The 23,492-nt window shown below is 59.9% G+C and overlaps 2 protein-coding genes across 4 annotated transcripts in view; one reads left to right on the forward strand and one right to left on the reverse strand.

Moving 5' to 3' along the window:
- The window catches only part of DNAH1 (dynein axonemal heavy chain 1), a 72,674-nt gene extending 58,558 nt beyond the window's left edge, over positions 1 to 14,116 (forward strand). The window contains exons 53-77 of the mRNA XM_081818862.1: positions 134 to 244; positions 1,066 to 1,251; positions 1,668 to 1,859; positions 3,007 to 3,174; positions 3,274 to 3,465; positions 3,598 to 3,729; positions 4,192 to 4,317; positions 4,977 to 5,096; positions 5,219 to 5,368; positions 5,493 to 5,653; positions 6,470 to 6,695; positions 6,844 to 7,039; positions 7,349 to 7,500; positions 8,184 to 8,380; positions 8,628 to 8,776; positions 9,021 to 9,175; positions 9,257 to 9,388; positions 10,177 to 10,347; positions 10,436 to 10,615; positions 10,684 to 10,860; positions 11,478 to 11,648; positions 11,811 to 11,941; positions 12,301 to 12,652; positions 13,195 to 13,429; positions 13,945 to 14,116. Coding sequence (XP_081674988.1) covers positions 134 to 244; positions 1,066 to 1,251; positions 1,668 to 1,859; positions 3,007 to 3,174; positions 3,274 to 3,465; positions 3,598 to 3,729; positions 4,192 to 4,317; positions 4,977 to 5,096; positions 5,219 to 5,368; positions 5,493 to 5,653; positions 6,470 to 6,695; positions 6,844 to 7,039; positions 7,349 to 7,500; positions 8,184 to 8,380; positions 8,628 to 8,776; positions 9,021 to 9,175; positions 9,257 to 9,388; positions 10,177 to 10,347; positions 10,436 to 10,615; positions 10,684 to 10,860; positions 11,478 to 11,648; positions 11,811 to 11,941; positions 12,301 to 12,652; positions 13,195 to 13,429; positions 13,945 to 14,066 — 4,284 coding nt within the window. The 3' untranslated portion in view covers positions 14,067 to 14,116. The remainder of the gene's footprint in view (positions 1 to 133; positions 245 to 1,065; positions 1,252 to 1,667; positions 1,860 to 3,006; positions 3,175 to 3,273; positions 3,466 to 3,597; positions 3,730 to 4,191; positions 4,318 to 4,976; positions 5,097 to 5,218; positions 5,369 to 5,492; positions 5,654 to 6,469; positions 6,696 to 6,843; positions 7,040 to 7,348; positions 7,501 to 8,183; positions 8,381 to 8,627; positions 8,777 to 9,020; positions 9,176 to 9,256; positions 9,389 to 10,176; positions 10,348 to 10,435; positions 10,616 to 10,683; positions 10,861 to 11,477; positions 11,649 to 11,810; positions 11,942 to 12,300; positions 12,653 to 13,194; positions 13,430 to 13,944) is intronic.
- A 516-nt stretch (positions 14,117 to 14,632) lies between these two features.
- BAP1 (BRCA1 associated deubiquitinase 1) lies at positions 14,633 to 23,460 on the reverse strand. 3 transcript variants are annotated; one of them, XM_006731727.3, is made up of 17 exons: positions 23,277 to 23,459; positions 23,149 to 23,178; positions 22,985 to 23,039; positions 21,902 to 22,034; positions 21,406 to 21,525; positions 20,890 to 20,951; positions 20,660 to 20,802; positions 20,356 to 20,434; positions 19,778 to 19,901; positions 19,341 to 19,488; positions 18,657 to 18,841; positions 18,070 to 18,203; positions 17,051 to 17,529; positions 16,779 to 16,939; positions 16,419 to 16,511; positions 16,224 to 16,296; positions 14,633 to 16,023 (listed from the first exon to the last, which is right to left on the reverse strand). In XM_006731727.3, the coding sequence occupies exons 1-17, from the start codon at positions 23,311 to 23,313 to the stop codon at positions 15,890 to 15,892; spliced, it is 2,190 nt and encodes a 729-aa protein (XP_006731790.1). In that variant the 5' UTR covers positions 23,314 to 23,459; the 3' UTR covers positions 14,633 to 15,889. The 3 variants fall into 3 exon arrangements, with proteins under 3 accessions (XP_006731790.1, XP_081674946.1, XP_030882292.1); XM_081818820.1 differs by lacking the exon at positions 21,902 to 22,034 and having other exon boundaries at positions 23,277 to 23,455; XM_031026432.2 differs by lacking the exons at positions 19,341 to 19,488; positions 19,778 to 19,901; positions 20,356 to 20,434 and having other exon boundaries at positions 23,277 to 23,460.
- Positions 23,461 to 23,492: the final 32 nt, after the last annotated feature.

Below are 23,492 nucleotides of genomic sequence, written 5' to 3' on the forward strand. Positions count from 1 at the left end.
AGGCCACAGCCTCTCACTCATGAGTGAGGGCCAGGTAGCCCTGCAGGACCCTCTCCCCAGTCCCCTCCACGCTCGGCTCTCTTTCTAGTACCCTGTCACACCTGATTTCCTCTCTGTGCCCCCCATCCACCAGCTGCTGCGTACTTCCGAGGACGTGGCCAAGATGCAGGAGGAGCTGGAGATGATGCGCCCCCTGCTGGAAGAGGCTGCCAAGGACACCGTGCTGACCATGGAGCAGATCAAGGTGGGGGGTGCTCCCTGGCCCTCTTCCCTGACGTCTGACCATGTCTGAGGATGCTAGGGGTCCCCATGCAACCATGAGGTCGCTGGCTGCCTGACCTCTGCAGGTTGCTTAGCTTCTCGGTGCCTGTTTTCCTCAGTCAGTAGTCCTTTGTTTATTCAACAAGAGTTTGCTTGGAACCTCTTCTCTGCCAGGCCCTGCACCGGGGCAGGGGATATGGTGAAGAGCAAGACAGGCAACCCAAACCCTGATAATCACAGCAGGGACACAGTGGCAGGCCGCCGCACGCAGCGGCCACCCCCAGGCGTGAAGCTGATCATAGAGGCTATGTGCCTCATGAAGGGCATTAAGCCCAAGTGTCCCTCTGAGTCTCCATGAGATCCCCGAGTTCGCGGGCCGGCTGCGCACAGCAGACATCTCAGATTCGCAAGTTCATCAGGACAGCTTCCTGGTAGAAGTAGTCACCTCCTGCTCTGCAAAGTCAGTGTATCGCAAATGTTTCCAGCAGATGGAAAGAACGTGATGTGGGGGAGCGCCTTTCTCTGTGTTGCCTGGAGATGTCCTGAGGGCTTAGGGGGTCCTTCCCTGGAGGGCAGTTGTGCTCAAGCATGTAAAGCCCTGAGCCCCACGCTGGGACCACCATGAGCAGTTGGAATGGGCTTCTCACATTCCCGGAGCTCCGAGAGGGCCCTTGGAGAAGGGGGCATCCCTGCTCTCATTTCCCTTGACCCCGGGGAGACTGAGATGCAGGAAGGAGAAAGTGGGGGGGACACACCTGTCCCCGACATGCCAGCAGCTGGGCCCTCCCTTTCTTTGGCCCCCAGGTGGACACAACCATTGCTCAGGAGACCCGGAATTCGGTGCAAGCAGAGGAGGCCAAGGCCAATGAGAAGGCCAGGAAGGCACAAGCTATTGCTGACGATGCCCAGAAGGATCTGGATGAGGCGCTGCCTGCCTTGGACGCAGCCCTGGCCAGCCTGCGCAACCTCAACAAGAATGATGTGACTGAGGTGGGTGGCCAGGCAGCTCCCGAAGTTCCCCCTTGACATCTGTCCTGGTGCCTCTGGCCCCCAGGCCCTCTCTCTCCACATCGCTTGGGGGTCACGTGCTGAGAGGTGTGGGTAGAACTAGGGCTCGAAGCCAGCTGTCTGCCCTTACCTCCTTGCACAAGCCCCCATGGCCCAGACGGGCACATGGAGGGCTTTGGGTCCTGAGAAATGAGCATCTAGGACCTCATGGTCAGGCCTGGGTGAGGGGGAGCAGAAGGAACCACAGGCCGAGGCAGACCTCGGGGGACAGCCAGGCATGCCCTTTGTGGTGGTAGGAACTGCGTTGGTGGGGTCCACCCTGTCTGACAGCTGTCCCTGCCCAGGGGTATCCAGGTAGTGATGGGTCTCCCCTTCCCCACTCTCGGCCCAACCCGCAGGTCCGGGCCATGCAGCGGCCACCCCCAGGCGTGAAGCTGGTCATAGAGGCTATGTGCATCATGAAGGGCATCAAGCCCAAGAAGGTGCCTGGAGAGAGGCCTGGCTCCAAGGTGGATGACTACTGGGAGCCGGGCAAGGGGCTGCTGCAGGACCCTGGCCGCTTCCTCGAAGGCCTCTTCAAGTTTGACAAGGTGAGTGTGCCGGGCACAAAGCGAGCAGGCCCGTGAGTGAGGCAGGGAAGCAGGCAGAGGAGCCTGTCCCCCCACCCCCCCAGTGTAGGGCTCTCTGTCCTGTCTCCCTTCCCCTGAACACATGCAGCCCTGTGGCCACACACAGCTGACTGGGACTATACCCTGGCCCCAGAGGAGCTCTCTGGCTGGTCACCCCAAAGCTCTGCGGCCTGGAGATCCCCTCTTGTGCCCTTTCCTTCCTAGGATCCCCATGGCCTTGGCCTAGACTTGCACTGTCTATGCAGCCTCAGCTGAGGTTCTGCTTCTTCTGTCTGTCCCTGGGTTTCTCCGTCTGCTGTCTATCTGGGGCTCTCAGTATCCATGGCCATGTTCTTTCTTGGGGGCTGCTTCATGGTTAGGTCAGCCTGGAGCCCACCACACTCTTAGGGGACCTTTTTCAGCCCAGAAATTGGGTAGGGGACAACTGCCTGTGCACCCGCCCCCCCCCCCACGCCATGAGGCAGTGTGGGGCCTCAGACACCCCAGGCCACACTGGGAGGGTGGAGATAATGACCCATAGGTAGCAGGACGCCCTACAGACTTCCCCATTCTTCCTCCTCCACTTTCATCAGTCTAGAAAGCAGAGGCCCCACACACCTAATTCAGCCCAAATCAGGAGTGCTCTCAGCCAGTGCTCAGGCTCCCGGGTCCCAGGCTCTGAGCTCTGGGAGTTCATGAACAATGCAGATTCCTGGGCTCATCCTGAACTACACGGTTGGACTCTCACCAGGGGGACGGGAACTCTGGGTTGTGATGAGCTCTCAGGGTGAGGATTAATACCCTTGAACTTGAGCCTGGTTGGGCATCAGAATCACTCACTGGTCTCCATACCTGTCAGGAGCAGCCCTTACCGCTAAGTGAGTTTTTAATGGGACCTGCACATTACCAGACCTTGAGACTGCACGGTTTCTTGTGGACGAAGTCTCTAATCGTATTATCTGAAATCCTGGATCCTTTCTGGACTGTGTTTATTCCCTGAGGAAGATACCTGTATTGAAGCCTACACAGGGCAGGGGGCTCAGAGCCCGAGCAGGGTGTTCCTCAGCAGGCCCCACCACCGCTTCCTTGCTGGAAACAGCCCCCTGATGCCCCTGGTTCCCCTCCCCAGGACAACATCGGGGAGGCGGTGATCAAAGCCATCCAGCCGTACATTGACAACGAGGAGTTCCAGCCGGCTGCAATTGCCAAGGTATCCAAGGCCTGCACCTCCATCTGCCAGTGGGTACGCGCCATGCACAAGTACCACTTCGTGGCCAAGGCAGTGGAGCCCAAGCGGGTGAGGCCTGGGTCCAGCCTGGGGGGGGGGTGCAGGGGAGGAAGGGGAGGGCTCTCCCGGGGCCGCTCCACCAGCTGGCCCTGGGCCCTGTGCCTGCAGCAAGCCCTGCGGGAGGCCCAGGACGACCTGGAGGTGACACAGAGGATCCTGGAGGAGGCCAAGCAGCGCCTGCGTGAGGTGGAGGACGGCATCACCACGATGCAGACCAAGTACCGGGAATGCATCGCCAAGAAGGAGGAGCTGGAGCTGAAGTGCGAGCAGTGCGAGCAGCGGCTGGGCCGGGCGGACAAGGTCAGCACATCCCGCGGGGAGGGCCTGTGGGCTGCGAGGGTCTGGCGGGGGGCGGGGGTGCAGGTCCTGCACCCCTTCCCCAGCCCCTGGCCTGGCCAACCGCAGCCCACCCCCCCGGGGCTGCCTCTGCAGCTCATCAACGGGCTGTCGGATGAGAAGGTGCGCTGGCAGGAGACCGTGGAGAACCTGGAGCATATGCTTGGCAACATCTCTGGTGATGTGCTGGTGGCCGCTGGCTTTGTGGCCTACCTGGGCCCCTTCACGGTGAGGAGCCTTCCAGCCCTCCCTGCGACAGCCTCACCTCCACGAGGGGCAGCCTGCAGGGTGGCTCTTCCCCCACGCACTCACTCAGCTTCTCAGCCGCCCCATCCGAACCAGGTGCTGTTCTAGGCATGCAAACAGCCAGAAAACCCGCCCTGGCGGGCCTGGCCTTCTAGTGGGAAACCTGAGCTCGCACTTGCATGCTTGCTGGGTGCATCTCACTCGGTCCTCACAGCCTCCTTGACAGGCGGGCCTATTGTCATCACGCCTGTTTCACAGAGGAGGGGCTGAGGTTTATGGAGGCCAAGGAAGTCACCCAAAGTGGGACCTGAGTGCGAGTGTCTGACTCCACGTCTGAGCTCTACCTCTGTGTGCAACTACTGAGTGCTGGGGGACTGGGGCTGGGGGGTGGGAGGGCATCCCACGTGTTGTGGTGGGGTGGCCCTGAGTCTGGCGTCTCCCCAGGGCCAGTACCGCACAGTGCTCTATGACCACTGGGTCAAGCAGCTCACAAGACACAAGGTCCCGCACACTTCAGAGCCCACACTCATCGGGACGCTGGGAAACCCTGTGAAGATCCGCTCGTGGCAGGTGCCTATCTGGGAAGGGGGAGGGCTGAAGTGACTGGGCTGAGCCAGGAGCCTCCTGCTTCCCCCCCCACCCTCTTTCCGGGGCCTGCTCAGAGATGACTCCCCTGACTTTCCTGGGCCCAGCAAGAGGCTGTGGGTAGGAGAGGAGCGAGCTGACACGGTGTGGCACAGATCTAGCTAACTGGGGCAGAGAATTCAAGGGGTGCTTGTCAGAGTGGGCTGGGGGAGGAGAGCAGCATCCAGGGTGAGGTTAAGAAAGTTTTCCCCAAAAAAGTCAGATTTGAGCTAGACCCTAAAGGACAGGTAAAGTTGGCTCGGGCAGAAAACCCAGAGGCTTTTGGCAGAGGCCAAGGGAGAGCGTAGGCCAGGATACTGATGGCCTGTGGGCTCTGGGGAGATGGTCTGACTGAGGGGGGACTCAGTAGGCAAGAGGGCAGAGAGGCCAGAGAAGGAGGGTGTTGGGATCCAGCCGAGGAGCAGGAGAGAGTAGGGGGCCCTGTGGGCTCACACCTGTGCCCACTGTCACCTGCGCCTACCTCCACGGGGGAGCCGTAAGGAGAGGGAAGAGATAGCCAAGCATGAAGCTGGGAGTAGCTAGCACCCCAGCTGACCCTGCTTGTGTGACAACCCTGACCCAGTCTGGCACCTGATGCCCCACAGATTGCTGGCCTCCCCAATGACACACTGTCAGTGGAGAACGGGGTCATCAACCAGTTCTCCCAGCGCTGGACCCACTTCATTGACCCTCAGGGCCAGGCCAACAAATGGATCAAGAACATGGTGAGCCCACCTGCCTGGTGCCGCCACCCCTCGCAGCCGGGCTTAGCAGGTGCAGGGACAGGAGCTGAGCCTCGGGCGGGCTGGCAGCTCCCGCAGCCCCCACTCGCCCCCTCTGCCCACAGGAGAAGGACAGTGGGCTGGATGTGTTCAAGCTGAGTGACCGAGACTTCCTGCGCAGCATGGAAAATGCCATCCGCTTTGGCAAGCCCTGCCTTCTGGAGAATGTGGGCGAGGAGCTGGACCCGGCCCTGGAGCCTGTGCTGCTCAAGCAGGTGGGCCTGCAGCGGCAGGGGAGTGGGGGCAGCCTGTCAGGCTGGACGGGGGACAGGGCAGCCCCATTCACTGCCTCCCCGGTGAAGCCTGGGCCACAGCGCTTGCCCATCCCACCCACCATAGACATACAAGCAGCAGGGGAACACAGTGCTGAAGCTGGGGGACACGGTGATCCCCTACCATGAGGACTTCAGGATGTATATCACCACCAAGCTGCCCAACCCACACTACACACCTGAGATCTCCACTAAACTCACCCTCATCAACTTCACCCTGTCGCCCAGGTAAGCCCCCAGGCCCCAGACCCAGAGCATCAGCTCTGCCTGGCTGCCTCTCGCCCACCCACAGGCCAAGACACTGTGGGTCTTTCCCAGAGTCTCCAGCAGCTTCTTCCAAGGTGCTCTGGCGTCCCAGGTCTTTCTAGCACCTCCACCAGCTCCCCTTACTTGCCACCATTTCCAGCTAAGAACCCCCACCCCCAAGATCAAGAGCCCTTGATCATTGGTCAGGACCCCTCAGCCTCCCTGGTCAGCATAGCCCCATCTTGGCCGGGTATCCTTCCCCCACAGCTCAGCCCTTGCCAGCCCCTTGTGCACTCACCCCCAGAGCTGTCCCGGAGCCCTGAGTCAGGCACACCCTGACACCTTGCACCCAGGCCCTGTTTCCTGCCTTGCTGCCGTGCACAAGTGCCAGGCTAATGGGTACACTTTGCTGGCCACCCGCACAGAGCCCACAGGCCCACTCCACACTCAGGCCCTCATGTCAGTGGCCACTATGAACCTCTCCACAGACGAGGTGGTGAAAGGCCTATCCCCTGCCCATCACCCAGCCCCCTCCTGCCGAGAGGAAGTTTTTCAGTGACCCCAGCAACTCACATATCGAACCACCTGACCCCTTCTGGGATTCCAGGTTGCCACCCGGGGTCTCACTGAGAACTGGTCACTGCAGGCAGGCTCTGCATTAGCCCTGCAGCCCAAGACAGAGGCTAGGCCTCCCAGCTCTCGGAGCCCTGGGGGCACAGGTAGATAGGTGAGCAGGCTCAAGGCTGACCCTCTGGAGCCTACCAGGTGTTACAGACATGCTGTCCGTTCCCCTGGCAGTGGCCTAGAGGACCAGCTGCTGGGCCAGGTAGTGGCCGAGGAGCGGCCAGACCTGGAGGAAGCTAAGAACCAGCTGATTGTCAGTAATGCCAAGATGCGCCAGGAGCTGAAGGACATCGAAGACCAGATCCTGTACAGGCTCAGTTCCTCCGAAGGTAACCCTGTGGATGACATGGAGCTCATCAAGGTGCTGGAGGCTTCCAAGATGAAGGCTGCCGAGATCCAGGTCAGCAATGGCCTGCCCCTGCCTGCGACTCCTGCCTCTACCCAACCCCCGACCAGCCCCAGGCCTGACCCCTGTCCCCACCCACGTTGCCTGCCACCCTCCACCAGCCAACCTGGGCCTGATCACCTCTCCCGTGCTGCACCTCTAGGCCAAAGTCAGGATCGCAGAGCAGACGGAGAAGGACATTGACCTCACGCGCATGGAGTACATTCCCGTGGCCGTCCGCACCCAGATCCTTTTCTTCTGTGTGTCTGACCTGGCCAACGTGGACCCCATGTACCAGTACTCCCTGGAGTGGTTTCTCAGCATCTTCCTCTCGGGCATCGCCAACTCGGAGAGGGCAGGTAGCCCGGGCATGCGTGCACACGGACACAGATGCTGGGCTTCCAGCCTGGCACAGATGTGACACAGGGGGACACATATCCACAGGGGGCACGCTTATGTAAACTTGCACATTCTCTCAGATCAGGTGTAACAACACACCCCCTCCCTACCCTCCTCAGAGCCCCTTTACTGGCAACTCCATAGGCCCCAAAGGGAGGCCCAGATGGCCCCTGTGGCTGTGGGGCAGACTGGCTGGCCTGGGCCGAGCCCCGGGGATCTCGCTCCCCTCACCCCTCCCTACGCACTGCCGTCCCCTCCCTGCCGTGCAGACAACCTGAAGAAGCGTATCGCCAACATCAACCGCCACCTGACCTACGACCTCTACAGCAATGTCTGCCGCAGCCTCTTTGAGAAGCACAAGCTGATGTTTGCCTTCCTGCTGTGTGTCCGCATCATGATGAATGAGGACAAGATCGACCAGGTACGCGAGCAGAGAGGCAACCAGCGGGCTGGGCCGGTGACCCAGGACAGATGGCCTGATGAGGTGCCCTGTGGCAGGGCCTGGGAGAACAGGGTAAAAGGAAAGAGAGGGCCAGGCATGAGGGCACAGCGAGAGCAAAGGGGTAGAGGCCTCAGGAAGCAGTTCCTTACTTAAAACAGCCAGGAGACCCTGGGTTCACTGTGGTCCCCGCTGTCCTGTGAGCACAGCCTTCTCGGAGCCAAGTGAGCAGAGACTGTCCTGAGCCTCCCAGCTCGTGCTCTCATGAGCCCCAGGTATCTGCCGAGTGTTGGAAATCACCGCGGAGAGAGCGAGCATTACTGCATTACGGCTACTCCGGCTCGAGCCCTATCTGTGTGTAGGTGCCAGGCTAACGGGTACATTCTTACCTAACCCCCCAAAACCCTTGGGAAGCAGCTGAGATTCTCATTCTTCCTACTTTCCAAAATGAGGAGACTGCGGCTCAGAGAGGTCACATCCTCTGCCTAAGGACACACAGCCAGGAAAATGTGGAACGGGGACACTGACCCAGACCGGTCTGACTGCCAGCCCCAGGGAGGACTCTGTTTCTCTGGCTGAGGGTGGTGGTTGGGGGGCATTGCTGGCTGGGGTGCCAGAGGCAGGTCACAGGGCCTGGGCACTAGGCTCCCCCTGTCCCCTGCCAGGGCGAGTGGCGCTACCTCCTGTCCGGAGGCTCCATCCAGGTCATGACTGAGAACCCGGCACCTGACTGGCTGTCTGACCGGGCCTGGCGAGATATCCTGGCACTCTCAAACCTGCCAACCTTCTCCTCTTTTGCCGAAGACTTCCCAAAGCACCTCTCAGAATTCCAGTCCATCTTCGACAGCCTCGAGCCCCACCGGTGAGCTGTGCCCCAGGGGGTCGCAGGGTGGGCACACGGAGGGGTGAGACCCCAGGGACAGGCCCGCCCAGGAGGTTTCTCTGAGGAGCCACCCAGGGGTGCCCTGCAGCTGTGGCTCCATCCCTCTGTGCCCCGGGCCATGTACCCTGCAGGCCCTCCACTCTCCCTGGCCATCCAGTCAGCAGAGTCCCTGGGGCCAGTGCCCTCCCACAGGTCAGCTCTCAGGGGGACATGGGCACTGTCGCAGGGAGCCCTTGCCTGGCATCTGGGATAAGTACCTGGACCAGTTCCAGAAGCTGCTGGTTCTCCGCTGCCTGCGTGGGGACAAGGTTACCAATGCCATGCAGGATTTCGTGGCCACCAACCTGGAGCCACGCTTCATTGAGCCCCAGGCAAGTGCCATCAGCCGGTGTCCTGGAGTAATCCCCACCTCTGGGTCCCGGGGCCTGGCTGCACCTGGACAGACCATGTTGCAGCCTTGGTCAGGCTGGGACTCCTAACCACACCCTCCAAAGGCTCTGGGGGGTTCCAGGCCCCACTGGGAAGCCTCCCTGGAAGCCCCAGGACCCCCTGCCTTGCCTTGGTCCCTGCCCTCCCTCAGCCCCAGGTGACCCAGCATCTCTCCCTGACCTGCAGGCAGCCGACCTGTCAGTGGTGTTCAAAGACTCTGGCTCCACCACGCCCCTCATCTTTGTGCTGTCACCTGGCACCGACCCTGCTGCCGACCTCTACAAGTTTGCCGAAGAAATGAAGTTCTCCAAGAAGCTCTCTGCCATCTCCCTGGGCCAGGGCCAGGTAAGGACCGGGTGGGCAGGGGCGGAGGTCTGGAGGCTGGGCCGGTTGGCACCTCGCCGCTCAGCACTCCCGCCCCCACAGGGCCCTCGGGCAGAAGCCATGATGCGCAGCTCCATAGAGAGGGGCAAGTGGGTCTTCTTCCAGAATTGCCACCTGGCACCGAGCTGGATGCCGGCCCTGGAGCGCCTCATCGAGCACATCAACCCCGATAAGGTGTGCTGCCCCCACCTGCCACAGACCCAGTGGCCTCCTTCACTGAAGGGGCTACCGACACATCCATCCAGGCCTGATGAGGCTGAATGAGATCGTCCCACAGAGCCCCCAGCCCAGCCTGGGCACACAGCACTCAGGAAGTGATATATGAAACAAGCCTCAGCTAGATTTATCTTCTCAGCATCTCCTCGCGTTACTGCTACCAGTGGTGATGTGACTTGCCCACGTCCACCCAGCGTGGACTGGTGACGCTGAGACTTGCCAAAGCCCATATTCTTTTTTTTCCCCTTGGGGTGGGGTTGGGGGGCAGAGGGAGAGAGAGACAGAATCCCATGCAGGCTCCAGGCCCAGCACAGAGACGATGCGGGGCTCGATCTCACGACCCTGAGACCATGACCTGATAAAACCGATATTCTTTTTTTTTTTTTTTTTGAAGATTTTATTTATTTATTTGTCAGAGAGAGAGCACAAGCAGGGGAAGCTGCAGGCAGAGGCAGAGGGAGAAGCAGGCTTCCTGCTGAGCGAGAAGCAGGCTTCCTGCTGAGCAAGAAGCCCGATGCGGGACTTGATCCCAGGACTCTGGGATCATGACCTGAGCTGAAGGCAGCTGCTTCACCGAATGAGCCACCCAGGCGCCCCAAAACCGATCTTCTTAATCAGTGGTCTGCGCAGCCTGGCCTGGCCCGGCCCACCCAGGGGGAGGGTCAAGCTGCCGGTGGCCCAGGGAACCTGGTGTGGGGCAGCCACCAGGCGTGGGTCCCCATGCTCACGTGGTACGTGGCCACCAGGTGCACCGGGACTTCCGCCTGTGGCTCACCAGCCTGCCCAGCAACAAGTTCCCAGTGTCCATCCTGCAGAATGGCTCCAAGATGACCATTGAGCCGCCACGTGGCGTCAAGGCCAACCTGCTCAAGTCTTACAGCAGCCTGAGCGACAACTTCCTCAACTCCTGCCACAAGGTGAAGTGCAGGGATGCACGCTCCCCGCCCCCCCCCCACTGCCTCAGCCTGGGCCCGCCCCTCACTCCCTGCCCCCTGCCTCTTGCAGGTGTTGGAGTTCAAGTCCCTGCTGCTGTCTCTGTGCCTGTTCCACGGGAATGCGCTGGAGCGCCGCAAGTTTGGGCCCCTGGGCTTCAACATCCCCTACGAGTTCACAGACGGGGACCTGCGCATCTGTATCAGCCAGCTCAAGATGTTCCTGGACGAGTATGACGACATCCCCTACAAGGTGGGCCAGGGACAGGCTGAGGCGGGGCGCTGGGCGCTTGTGGGGGCCCTCACCCACCCACCCCGTAGGTCCTCAAGTACACAGCCGGGGAGATCAACTATGGGGGCCGTGTCACGGATGACTGGGACCGTCGCTGCATCATGAACATCCTGGAGGACTACTACAGCCCCTCCGTGCTCTTCCACGATCACAGCTACAGCGCCTCGGGCATCTACCACCAGATCCAGCCTACCTACGACCTCAACGTGAGCGCGCCCCCCCGACGGCCGCGGGCAGCCAGCCAGGCTGGGTTGCGGGGGGTGCCATGAACACCTGGGAGCTGGGTGAGAGGAGGCGTGGCCCCGGCCCCCCAGCCGCTGCTGTTCATGGATTACTCCCTCCCACAAAGAGAGCCACAGGCAGGGAGGCGGACCCAGTCCCTGCCCCCTGGAGCTCGGGCTCTGTGGGGAGAGGCGACGTCTGGCTGCTCAGCTGCTGCCTGAGTGTAATTACTCAGTTGAGGCAGGGCAGCCTCTCCAAGGGTCCCAGAGGAAATGGTGCTTCGGCTAAGACGTGTGCAGGGAGGCTGCAGGGCCGGGGTGTGTGTCGGAGTGTGGGTCACGATTGTAAGGAGGGGAGCGTCACTGATTGGAGCGGCTGAATGAAGGAGCCGGGGCGGGGGGGGGGGCAGGATGCCAGCAGGCAGAGGGCTGGGAGGGAAGCGAGGGCTCCCCACACAGCGCCTCAGAAGCCATGCAGCTCTAAGAGGGAGATGCGTAAGGGTTCCAAGTCGGGGAGGCAAGTGGGAGTTGTGCCCAATTGGAGGACCCCCCACAGGCTGGGGGTAGAGCGAGGTTTCAGTTGTGGCCCTCCTACCCTCCAGGGCTACCTCTCCTACATCAAAGGCCTCCCTCTCAATGACATGCCTGAGATCTTTGGCCTGCACGACAATGCCAACATCACCTTCGCCCAGAATGAGACTTACGGCCTGCTCGGTGCCATCATCCAGCTGCAGCCCAAATCATCCTCTGTGGGCGGCCAGGGCCGGGAGGAGGTAGGTGGCATCAGGGGAAAGGGACGCACGCGTTGGGCAGGGCCAGTCTCCCACCCACTATCCCGCCTGCTCCCCCGTGGGAAGGAACTCTGTGCATGTGGAATCCTGCAGGAATTAAGGCGTGCTGGCCCTGACCCCCCGCGTGTCCCTTTGCCCCCACAGATAGTGGAGGATGTGGCCCACAATATTCTGCTCCAGATTCCTGAGCCCATCAACTTGCAGCTGGTGATGGCCAAGTACCCCGTGCTGTATGAGGAGTCAATGAACACAGTGCTAGTACAGGAGGTCATTCGGTAATCCCCCTGCCACCCCCAGCCCTGACTTATTACAGAGAGTTATTATTATAGAGAAATGTCAGCAAAAGCTACTCTGGGCCGGGCGCCGTGCCGCGTCTATGCTCTAACCCAGCTACGTTTTATTGTTCCCACTTCACAGATGAGTACACCAAGGCCCGAAACGGTGAAGTGACCTAAGGTTACATGTTTGCTAAGGTGCAGAGCTGAGATTAGTACCTAGGCTGCCCGACTCAGCTCCATGCTCTTAGCCCCCACGTTGGGCCACTGTTTTTCTGTCTATGGCCTACAAGTGGGGAGTACAGATACTGCTGTAGAACCCCCAGCCACTGCTTGCTTCCTTGCCGCTGGCTCCACAGGTACAACCGGCTGCTGCAGGTGATCACAGAGACGCTGCGAGACCTGCTCAAGGCACTCAAGGGGCTGGTGGTGATGTCCTCACAGCTGGAGCTGATGGCCACCAGCCTGTACAACAACATTGTGCCTGAGCTCTGGAACGCGAAGGCCTACCCATCGCTCAAGCCGCTGTCCTCATGGGTCATGGACCTGATGCAGCGCCTGGACTTCCTGCAGGCCTGGATCCAAGGGGGCATCCCAGCTGTCTTCTGGATCAGTGGCTTCTTCTTCCCCCAGGCCTTCCTGACAGGCACGCTGCAGAACTTTGCCCGCAAGTCTGTCATCTCCATTGACACCATCTCGTTTGATTTCAAGGTTTGCACACAGCCAAAGTCAGGCCAGGGTCAGGCTGGAGTATGGCCTGGGTCAGGCCCCCAGTACTTACAGGTGCCAGGCAGGAGGGGCGCTGAGGCCACAGCTGGCTGCCAGTTGAGGGTCCTGAGTGGGTCTTGGGGGGCAGGGAGAGCCAAGCCAGAAGTGGCTATGAGCCCCTAGGAAATCCCTAGGGACTGGACACAGACCGCAGGCTGCCAACTAAAATGGTGGGTGAGTGGGTTGCCTGGGTGGCCCAGTCGGTTAAGCATCTGCCTTCGGCTCAGGTCATGATCCTGGGCTGCTGGGATCGAGCCCTGCATCGGGCTCCCTGCTCAGCGGGAAGTCTGCTTCTCCCTCTCCCTCTGCCCCTCACCCTGCTCGTGTTCTATCTCTCATTCTCAAATAAATAAATAAAAATCTTAGAAAAGCAGATAAATAAAATGGTGGGTGAGTAATGGGCAGGTGGGCAGGACTCTCAGGAGGGAGTTTGTGCCTCTTGAGCCCAGTCCACGTGCGGGGGCATGTCTGTGCGCCCACCACAGGTAATGCAGCAGTCAGTGCCAGAGCTCAAGAAAAGGCCCAGTGAGGGGTGCTACATCCATGGACTATTCCTGGAAGGTGCCCGCTGGGACCCTGCAGCCTTCCAGCTGGCTGAATCTCGGCCCAAGGAGCTATACACAGAGATGGCTGTTATCTGGCTTCTGCCGACACAGAACCGCAAGATCCAGAACCAGGACTTCTACCTGTGCCCCATCTACAAGACGCTGACCCGAGCGGGTACGGGCCCAGGGTGGGGAACCTGCACCATGGGTGGGGGCCCAGGACTGGGCCAGCCTAACTGGTCAGGTTAGCTGAACAGAATGGCTGAGAGAGGCCGGTCAGCCCTCCTGAGAGTGAGCAGGCCAGGCCAGAGCTGGACCACCAGCAGGCAGGGAGGGTAATGCCCAGAGCTTGGGCTCAGCCTGTGGTAAGTGGCCCCTGAGCTCCCCATCCTCTTGCCTCCCTCAGCAGACCCACCTGGGTCTTGGGAGCTCCAGTATGCTAATGAAGGTTCAGAGTAGGTAAGGGAGACTTGGCGGGGAGGTGGGCCTGTGCTGGGTCCAACAGGGAATGAGCAGTGGCCCCAACTCTCCCATTCCTGGCAGGCCTGAGCCTTGGCTGGACCCATTCACCAGGCAGGTTTCCTCTCGGGTCAGGGCCCCTGCTTGCCACCGTCTCAATCTGCTGAGTCCATTGCCTTTACCCTGTTCCTACTCTTGTGACAGACAACCCTCCCTTCTTGTCTGCTCCAGGAACACTATCGACCACAGGCCACTCCACCAACTACATCATTGCCGTGGAGCTCCCCTCCGATCAGCCCCAGCGACACTGGATAAAGCGCGGTGTGGCTCTCATCTGTGCCCTGGACTACTAGACTCAGGACAGAAGAGCTGGGGCCATTAAAGCCGTTTTCTAAGCAGTCCAGCTGGGCCCCCGCTGCTCATGTCTGTGCCCCTCCACAGGATTCACTGCCGGGGCAGCAGTGGGGGTGAGGGGCTGCGGCGGCCTCGGGAGTGAGGGTGCTTAGCAGCTTTGGCCTGCTGGACCTGTCCAAATGCAACAAGGGTAGAGCTGCGCCCTCCAAGGGGACCCCTCCAGGGACAGTGCATCGGGCAAGACTAGAGGCTACCTCGCCTCCTCAGCCCAGAGCCCCGGCATCTGTTCAGGTAGCAACGCCCTCAGAACCGGATGAAAGCCAGGTCTCTCTCCTCCCAAAGTGTCCTCTTCAGGCTCCACAGCCCATCCAAAGCCCCTCCTCAGCTCAGGTCCTAAATCCTGGGTCTAGGGTCCCAAGAATCTCTGCCCCAGAAGGATGGATGCCTGAGAATGTGTACTTCTCACCCCTCGGGTCACAGGCTCTTGGGCCCAGGTTTGGTTAGGTCCTCCCTCTCACCACAACCTAGCCTATAAATCTTAGGCCAGCAACCACAGGAGAGTTCATTTCTTAGGAGAGTTTTATTCACTGATCCAATATTTACAGGGGCCAGAGAAGTCAGGCTGTGCTCAGCACAGAGAGGTGGCTTCTATGCTGGCCAGCCATCCCCTGCCCCAGTCACTATGTACAGATAAGGGGCCTGCTTAGATCACCTTCAAAGCCATCTGGCAGAGTCCATGGGGCTCTGTTTGGGGCCTGAGCTCCAGAGACAGTGCTGGGCCCATTGCCCCTTGGCATTAGGCCCTCTGGGAACACTGGGGCTCCAACTGGTTGTCTTAGTCCTGCTGTCCCCCACCCTGAGTGCCTTGCAGAGGCTGAAGAAGCTGGCGTGGCACGGAGAGCCAAGGGGTGTCAGCTTCCTGCAAGCAGCCCTGTCTCCACTATCCCTAAGAGGAGGGAGACACGGTAATACTGAGGGGCTGGGCAGGGGCCCCCCTGAACCCCAGGCTCCAGGGTCAGAGCCCAGGAGCCCCAGGCAGGCCCATTGCCAGGGCCCCAACACTGAAGGCAAAGAGCCCCAGAGCCTTGCTGCAGACAGCAGTCTTGACAAGCACGGCTAAAGCCAGGAAGGGAGTTTACAGGCCAATAAACAGCTTAAATACTTCTCTCTGCTCAGGCCGTGGGACCCCAGCGGGCTGCTCATTCCACCCTTACTAGGACACCCCACTCCCAATCCAGCCCAGCAGCCGGGTCCCTGAGTTTGGAGCTCTCCCGGGAGGAAGAACAGACCTGGCTTCCTCACCACAGGGACGACTGGTGGCTGGGGCTAGAGCGCAGGGCCCAAATGCCCACCCAGGCCCCCAGCTGGGACCCTGCAGTCATGACTCCAGCATGACGCAGGGACCTGGGCCCACCAGGATGACAAGTGTTGGAAAGAATGCAGTCAGGAAGCTGGCTATGTCAACACAGTGGTGGCAAGATGGGCTAGAGCCCAGAAAAATAGACGTCTCTGTAGGTAAAATATATACTCTGCTGAAGGCAGAAAGGCCAGGTCCTGGCACTCCACAGCCAGCTGTGGAGGAAGCCGCAGCACCTCACCGTGCCCCCGCTCCACCTGCTGCCCCCAGAGCACTATGGGGCTGCCCTGCCCTGCCCGGCCCTGGGGCACAGTGCACGGACTCCAGCCTGGCTCCCGCTGCCAGGGGTTGGGCTCTCTGGCTGCAACTTTTCAGTAATACTGGGAAGAGAGGGAGTGGGGTGGGGAAGGGGCCCCGGGGGGGGCCATGCGGCAAGAGCAGCTGCAGAGTGCGGGCCAGCAGTCCTCACTGGCGCTTGGCCTTGTAAGGGCGCGAGCGTTTCCGCCGGTCAGGCTTCCGCTGCTTGTGGAGCCGGCCGATGCTGACCCCTTGGCGCCGCCGCACCGAGATGTTCTGCTCCACCAGGTTGGCCAGCATGCCTGCGAAGAGGCCGAGGCCCTTGAGCAGGTGGCTGGACGCGCAGCAGCCCCCTGCTCCATGGGCCACAGCCTCAGGCCAGGAGCGGAGGCTCTCCCGGCCCTCCCTGGGCCCCCCAGTCTGCTCAAGCCCCAAGACAGGCCTGAGGGACATGGCCCCCGGCAGGGCATGCCAGGTCAGCTGCGGCGGTAAGTGCCCTCACCTTCCTGGGCCAGCATGGAGATGAAGGTGCAGATGAACTCGTCGTAGTTGTGGGTCCTTCTCTGGTCGTCGATCTGCGGGAGAGAAGGATGAGAGCACCGCAAGCCCAGCTCCCCAGAGCAGCCACCAGCTGGCCTCGGGAGGTCCCACGTCTGGGAAGACGGACAGAGGACCAGCCGCTGGAGGGATGACCCACCTTGAACTTCTTCCTCTTCTCCACCTCTTCCTTGAGGCAGGCCTCATAGTTTGCAATCTCTGCCTCCACACACTTCAGCAGCGCCAGCAACTCCTGCCAAAATCCCGCAGTGCAGCCCTGAGGGGGGCTGGCCAACACCCCAGTCCCCCCACCAGGAAGCAGCTGGAGGCAAGGACGAGCAGCCAGTGTCCACAGAACCTACCAAGGCCCCGGCAGCGCCCCAACCCAGACAGGCTTCCTGGCGCCTGGCTTCCGCCACCCATGTTTACGCCAGAACCCGCAGGCCCCAGCCCCTGGGCAGCAGTGCCTCAGGCTCCCCCCTCCGGCCAGATTAGAAGAGCAAGCCGCAAAGGGACTCACCTTGGGAGAGTACTTCTCTCCGCTCAAGGGCTCACCAGGCCTGGCCAAGCCAGGCTTCTCTCTGCTGTCCACAGCCTCCGCTACCTCCTTCTCTTCCGGGCTGCTGGACCCCTGGCTGCCTTGGCTCGGTCTGCTGCAGGGTGAGGAGCCCTTCCCACCCTCTGGGAAGAGAAGGCACGAGAAGACCCCTCAGAGCGCAGGCCAGGCGGTCACTTGGCCACCCGCCTCTCCCCCAGTGCCCCAAGCGGCCAGTGAGCCAGGCCCGGGCGCACCTGTCAGTGCCAGGGGGCTCAGCACCCCGTCCTCAGCCAGGTGCAGCAGGCCCGTGCTGACAAGAGGACCCAGGTCGCGTACAGCGCGATTGTAGCGGATGCAGTCAACACGCAGCAGGCTGTCATCCTCTCCAAAAAGCACCTTGGAGATGTGGGAGGTGACTGGGCTGGAGGGCCGCGTTGGGTTGGCTGAGCGAATGGGCGACCGCAGCGGCGAGTTGAAAGCACTGCCGATCTCAGAGGCCGTGTCCGTGCTCTCGTTGCTGGGGGTGGGCGAGGGCTGTGAGTGTGTGGGGACTGCCACGGCCGGGCTGGCTGCCCCGCTGCTCGTCTTGATGGACAGAGGAATCGAGAGGTCTTTCTGGGACTCTTTGAGCTTCTCGGCCAAGACGTTGATGGTGTTGGGCTGCAGCACTGACAGCTGCCCGTCCCCAGAGCCACTCAGGGGCCCCGGCTTCCCTGGACCCTTTCGCTTGTACCTGGGGGTGGGGGGGCCAAGGAGCGGTGAGCCAAGGGGAGGGGCCGGGTGACCCCGCCCAGCAGTGCCCAGAACAGCCCCAGACACATCCTGGCCCCCAGGGACGGATGCTGCGGCTCCTTGCACTGGGCCCAGCAGCCTGACCTGGCCGTGCTGAGCCTGGCACCCTAAGCTCCAAAAGCCACAGCCACGTGCTCTCGAAGGCCACCTCTACTCCAGCCGCCTCACTCTGGCCTTCTGACAATGCCGTGCCCTCTGACAGGGCTGCACCCCGCCCCATCTCCTCCATCCCAATCCTTTGAGGCCTAGCCGAAAGGCCACCTCCCAACAGGACAGGCCTTGTTATCTGGTTAAATGTCTTCAACACTCCCCCAAGGCCTCCTGGAGTCTTGGGGACCAGGGATCTGGAGTCAGCCCCAGCAGGCCAGCCTCCCACAGGTGCTCAGTGTTACACCCTTCGGGCAACCTCAGACATGGGTTGGAACAGTCAAGATAGGATCTGCAGCACTCAAGCCTCTAGCCTTCCAGAGCTGGGGCTGACCTGATGGCAGAGTTGGTGTTCTGCACGTCGTCGTCCTCATCATCCTCATAGTCGTCCTCGTCGTCGGAGTACTGCTGGGGGGGGCGGACTGGAACTCGGCTGCGGCCCACACCTGCTGCCAGGTCTTCCTCCTCCTGAGGCAGAGACCAAGGGCAGCCATAAGCAGGGACCAGTCAGCCCCGGCTGGACACAGCACTCACAGCCAGAAAACCAACACGGCTCTCCAGGTCGAGTCCACTGAACCCCAGGTGTTCCGAGCCCACCCGTGACTCCTGGGGAGGCTGCTGCCCACCCAAAGACAAACTGAGCACCCTGAAACATGTGCCTTTATTTTGCCAGCAAAACCTAACTCATCGAGTGGTACCAGGAACATGCCCTAAACATCCTGCCCCACTGCTGTGTGAGTGGACTGAAAGTTGGGAGTTCTCTCTGCCTCTCTAAGCTCCTGTGGGGGCTTCTGGGTAGCAGAGAGACTTGGCCACCTAGGTGGTATAGGATGAACACCAAGGAACCACCTAAGGAAACGGCTTGTTGCAGCCTCTCAAGAAAGTACTGGAGGGGCTTGGGCAAGGGTGCTCCCAGCTCACCTGCATGGGGGACTTGGCATAGTTGTGATTGTCCAGAAAGGCTGGCAGCCGCTGAACAATGGGAGTAGGGTTGGGAGGAACCCCGTTGAGGCTGCTCCCGGGAGGCTTCACCACCAGCTTGGGTTTGCTGGGAGGGCTGTGGGTTGGGGCTTGGGGGCATGAACCAGCCACCTCCTCCACACCATCTGAGAGGACAAGGAGCACAGGCAGGACCTTCAGCCAGATCCCCAAGAAAACCTGTCCCAGCCCACCATCTCCCCAGACATAGCACTGCTCCCTCCTCCCTTGCCAGAGAAGAACAGATGCACTAGCTAACGGGATGAGAGCCCGCGAGCTCTAGGTCATGGGCCCATAGCAAGACGAAGAATGAGATGGAAAAAGGGAGGGAGGGAGACAGAAGGAGAAAAAAAGAAAAGCCTCTTAAGAAAACTAAAAAGGGAGTATCTATTATAGAGAAGGTTCAGGAACTGTGGTAATGTCAGCCCTTTACAGGTACCTTTCTTTAGGGGATGACTGCTCTCCCTCCATGTTCCGAGGGGAGAGGGATGCAGGCACCAGGGCCTCAGGGCTCCCATAGGAGCCTCTGAACCTCTGCCCAAGTGCATCCATACACAAAGACTTGCTCTGCTTGGGCCTCTCAGCTCAAGCTCTGAGGCCAAGGGGAGGCGCCAAGATCCCTGGTACCTGTGTGAGTGGCCTCGGAGGCAGCTGCGGCCCTGCTTGCCTCCAGCGCCAGGGGGGACTTGCTGCTGGCTGGTTTGCACTCCTCAGGCAGCTGTGGCTCTTGAGACTTGTGGGTCTGAATCAGCTCTGGCTGTGTTACCCTGATCAGCTAAAAACAGAATCCAAGGCTCAGAGTCGTGAAAGCAGACCCAGCCGCTCGCTTGGACAGCAGAGAGCCTTGGTTCTACCCACTCGCTCACAAGGAAATACAACAGTTGAACCCAAACCTCCTTTTAGAAGCTATTCCCCCTCTCCACCCCAAGTCCCAGCTTTCCCACAAGGAAAGCAAAGGAAAGGAATGGTCAGGTGAAGCGCAACAGATCCGTAATAAAGAGTGATCTGGGAATCAGAGACCACGCCCCAGTGAGGGGAAGAGGGATGGCGGGAGGGGTCCCCACCTGCTGCAGGGCCTCCAGTACTGTCTGACGGTTCACCTTCAGCACATGCAGCCTGGCCTCGTACTTGATCCTGCGGTCGGGCACCACCGCCATCAGGTTGAAGCGGATGTCATGGTAGGGCTCCCTGCAGTCACAGCCGCAGCCGTGAGAGCAGCTCCCGCCCAGCACCGCCGTCAGGTTGAGACAAACAATCTGGCAGGGCCCCTTGAAGTCCCAACTACAGCCACAGGGACAGGCCCCACCCCGACAGGCGGGCGGCAGCTAGTAATGCATGCCAGGCAGCTGAGCCGGTGCCTTCCAATGACCTGCCCGAGGGGCCTATCAGCAAGTGAGCCAGCACGTCTGGGTCACCTAGGGCTCCCCCAAGGCCTGCCCCTCCCCAGCCTGTCCCAAAGCAGGCCATAGGCAGCCTGGGTGGGAAATAGGGCAAGGAGTCGGAAGCCCAAGATCTAAGCTTGACCTGGCCAGATTCATCATGTGGCCTTACACGAGTCATCTGACCTCTCTGCTTTCCCTTTTCTGTGTCCTTCCCAACGGGGGCACAGCTCCAGAGGGAAGGGCAAGCACAGAGCCCTTACCCTGCGGTGGCGAGGCCGATTCGCTCCATGATGACCCGCCGGGCCTTGTCTGTCCACTCCTCATCCTCCCCCCAGGGCCCTAGGGAAGACCAAGATGAGGAGTCAGCCGGGAAGCCCTGAGTTTGGGCAGGCCAGGAGTGGGAAGGAAGATGGAGAGGTGTAGTCAGGTAGTACAGCGCAGGGTGCCAACCAGCCAGAGATGGATGCCCTCAACACCAACCCCTGCCACTGGGTCCCCAAGCACCTGAGGACCCTGAGCCCTAGCTCCCTAGAAGGTAAGCAGAAAAACCCAATGGGTCCCTACCATGGTCAATGGGGTAGACCTTCAGCCCATCCAGCTCGAAAAGCCGTCCCGTGATAGGCACATAACTGACAAAGTGGAATGCCTCCATCGTCCGCACGGCACTAAGGCCGTTCTGCTTCTCGGGGAGGTGGCGTGGCTCAGGCCTGGGGAAGGACATACTCAGGGCCTGGAATGGGACAACCCTTCCCCCGCCGCCCCCACTCCCATCAGCTCCCACAGCGCCCACACACCTGGCATGGCTATTATGTGCCTTGGCCAACTCTGGGGCATTGCCAATCGCATATCCTTTGCTCTAGAGAAGGAAATAAGACATCAAAACAATTTCTCAGGTGGGCCTCTGGGTGGGAAGCAAAGCTCTGGAGAGAAGGCCTGGAGGCATTCCAGGAACCTGAAGCAGCATAGATGGATTTTCCTGAAAGGTTAGTGAAGACAGAAAAGAACTCCAGAGCCCCAGAAGGATGGGGTTAGTCTTGCACGGTAATGAGCGGACACTGGAGAGCAACGCGGCCTGATACAGACCTGACAAAGAAATTCCTAACATAGTGTCACTTAAGGAATGTTCCTTTCCTCCTTAGGTCTTTCCTGACAATTGAGCCTAAAATTTAAGGGCCAAACATAAGGTAAATTCTTTGAAAGAAAAGGGCCTCATAGTATCATATGCCATATGGTAGCATTACAAGTAGGCCTGAGAGTCAGATCTGCCCAGCAAGCTGTGAGCCAGGATTGAGGGACTGCGCACGGCCTACCTCAGGGCTGAAGCCTTTGGTGAAATCCTTCATGCGACTTAGGGTAGGCCCCAGGTCCACATTGCTGCAGTTCAGGAGCACGCTCAGCAGGGCATGAGTGGCACAAGAGTTGGGGATCAGCTGTGAAACCCAAGAACAGTCACTCATACACCGCATACCTACCCCAAGCCATACTGAGAATGGGGACCCAGAGAGGGACAGTCCTATCTGAACAACAAAACTCATCAGCTCTCCTCATCTCCACCCAACATTTGTTCATTCAACTAAATACCCACCAGATGTCTGGGGACATGCAGAGGGGACTCAACACCAGCCTGCTCTAAAGATATTCCCTTTTGTAATGAACTAAGAGCTCAGTTCCTTCTGCCAGGGGACTTCTCTAACCGCCACTTCTGGTATCTGCCTATCTCCTCCTCCTGCCTTCCCCCACTTCCACTTCCCAGCAAAGACAATGGCAGCATCCCACCCTCCAGACGGAACACAGAGCCCAGCAGACCTGATGGGCAAAGAACATGTTATTCACAATATCATCATCAATCACAGACGTATCATCCACCAAGGTAGACACCTTGCGACGGGATCGGCGTTCTTCGATCCATTTGAACAGGAAGATGAATCCATACACTGGGCTGGGGAAAGTAAGGGGCAAAGCTAAACCAGCCAAGTGGGGGAAGGCAATCAGCATCCCCTTTCTTTTCCTGCCTATTCCCCCGCACTGTGTTACAACTCGGGTGCCCTTTCCGTGATCCCACCTCTACCCTCGCTTCTTTCCAACATGCCTAAATTGGCCCTGAGCCCTCACACCCAGAACCCAGAGTCAAGCATCTGGCTGTGATGTTCCGGAATACGCTGTGTCCTCATGAAGTCTAAGGTTTTTGGAGAAGAGATGAAAAGCTGGAACCCATGGCCCATGACAAGGTAGGAACAGAAGGTAAGGAAAGAAAAAAAACTCTGATCGAGGAATTTAAACACTAATTCTCACTGTGAACCCCAAGGCCTGGGCCCCAGTGCAGTGAAGAAAGCAAATGAACACCTAGATCAGTCCCTTCTTTCCTGGAAGATAAAAACAGACCTCTCAGTTCATGCACTGTAGTCGTTCCACACCTCTATTCTGCAGGACGACCAAGACCCTGAGGTTGGTCACCTTATAGGGGCCTTGTCAGATGCCACACACCAACCAATCAATGCAAGACCTCTGTGAAGGGATGAAAGCCACCAGCACACGAGTACATGAAAACTGTAATTAATAAATTACAGCAGGCACTGTGTGACCTGAGTCAAGAGAAGGGGCTGCCTTCCTGCTACAAGACCAGAAAAGGCAGCTGAACTGTACTCCAAAGGATGGTCAGATTTGTACAGGGGGAAAGGGACTACTACATAAAGGGAAGTGCTGAAGGAAGACTGGGAGAAAACAAAAATATCAGCTTGATGAGGAGGGCACCCAAAGATGAGGGATGCTTCCATGTATGAGATTTTATAACTTGGGATTCCTACACTACCTCCCTTGAGGGGCACTCCTCTCCTGGCCCTCCCCTTGCCCTCGGGGTGTAAGGGAAGGCCCTGGCACCAAGCCACTCACCCCTGACATTTGCTTTGAAGGTCATAGATCTCCTCCACCTGCACCCCTTTGACACCTGCGATCAGGGAAGGAAAGAAGTCGGGAAGGGCAGCCCCAGGCTGTAGAGCGAGGGCACAGGAATGGGCCCCCACAGCCCGGATCCGGCGAGTAGGAGAGGCTCTTACCGAAATCTTCCACCAGGAGGGTGAAGAGGCCTGGGTGGGGCGACAAGAGGAGCAAGTGGTGGTCAGGCGGGCGAGTTTGGGGCCCACCCGGCCTCCCCAGCCCCCGGCCCGCCCAGCACCCTCCTCACCAGGGTCGCTCTCCAGCTCCAGCCAGCCCTTATTCATCTTCCCGCGGAGCGGCCCCTCAGCGCCATGTCCAGGCCCTCCCGATCCACCGCCGCCCGCGCCGGGAGCCCCCGCCGCCCCGGGGCCCCTAGCCCCACACACAGACAACGGGCCCAGTTGGCGTCACCCGCCCGCGCCGGCGACACTACGTCACCACGGCGCGACGTTCTCCGCCCCGC

The sequence above is a fragment of the Leptonychotes weddellii genome, chromosome 1, assembly GCF_054177405.1.
Source record: "Leptonychotes weddellii isolate Sample4059 chromosome 1, ASM5417740v2, whole genome shotgun sequence".
NCBI classification, from domain to species: Eukaryota; Metazoa; Chordata; class Mammalia; order Carnivora; family Phocidae; genus Leptonychotes; species Leptonychotes weddellii.

Excerpts from the sequence above, each read along its gene's own strand:
- BAP1 (XM_006731727.3), bottom strand. The coding sequence starts at position 23,313 with ATGAATAAGGGCTGGCTGGAGCTGGAGAGCGACCCTG. Across the intron at positions 18,842-19,340 it reads CTCCGAGGCCACTCACACAG|ATGGTGTGGAGGAGGTGGCT; the intron begins GTACCAGGGATC and ends TTGTCCTCTCAG. Across the intron at positions 16,512-16,778 it reads GAGAGAAGTACTCTCCCAAG|GAGTTGCTGGCGCTGCTGAA; the intron begins GTGAGTCCCTTT and ends GGATTTTGGCAG.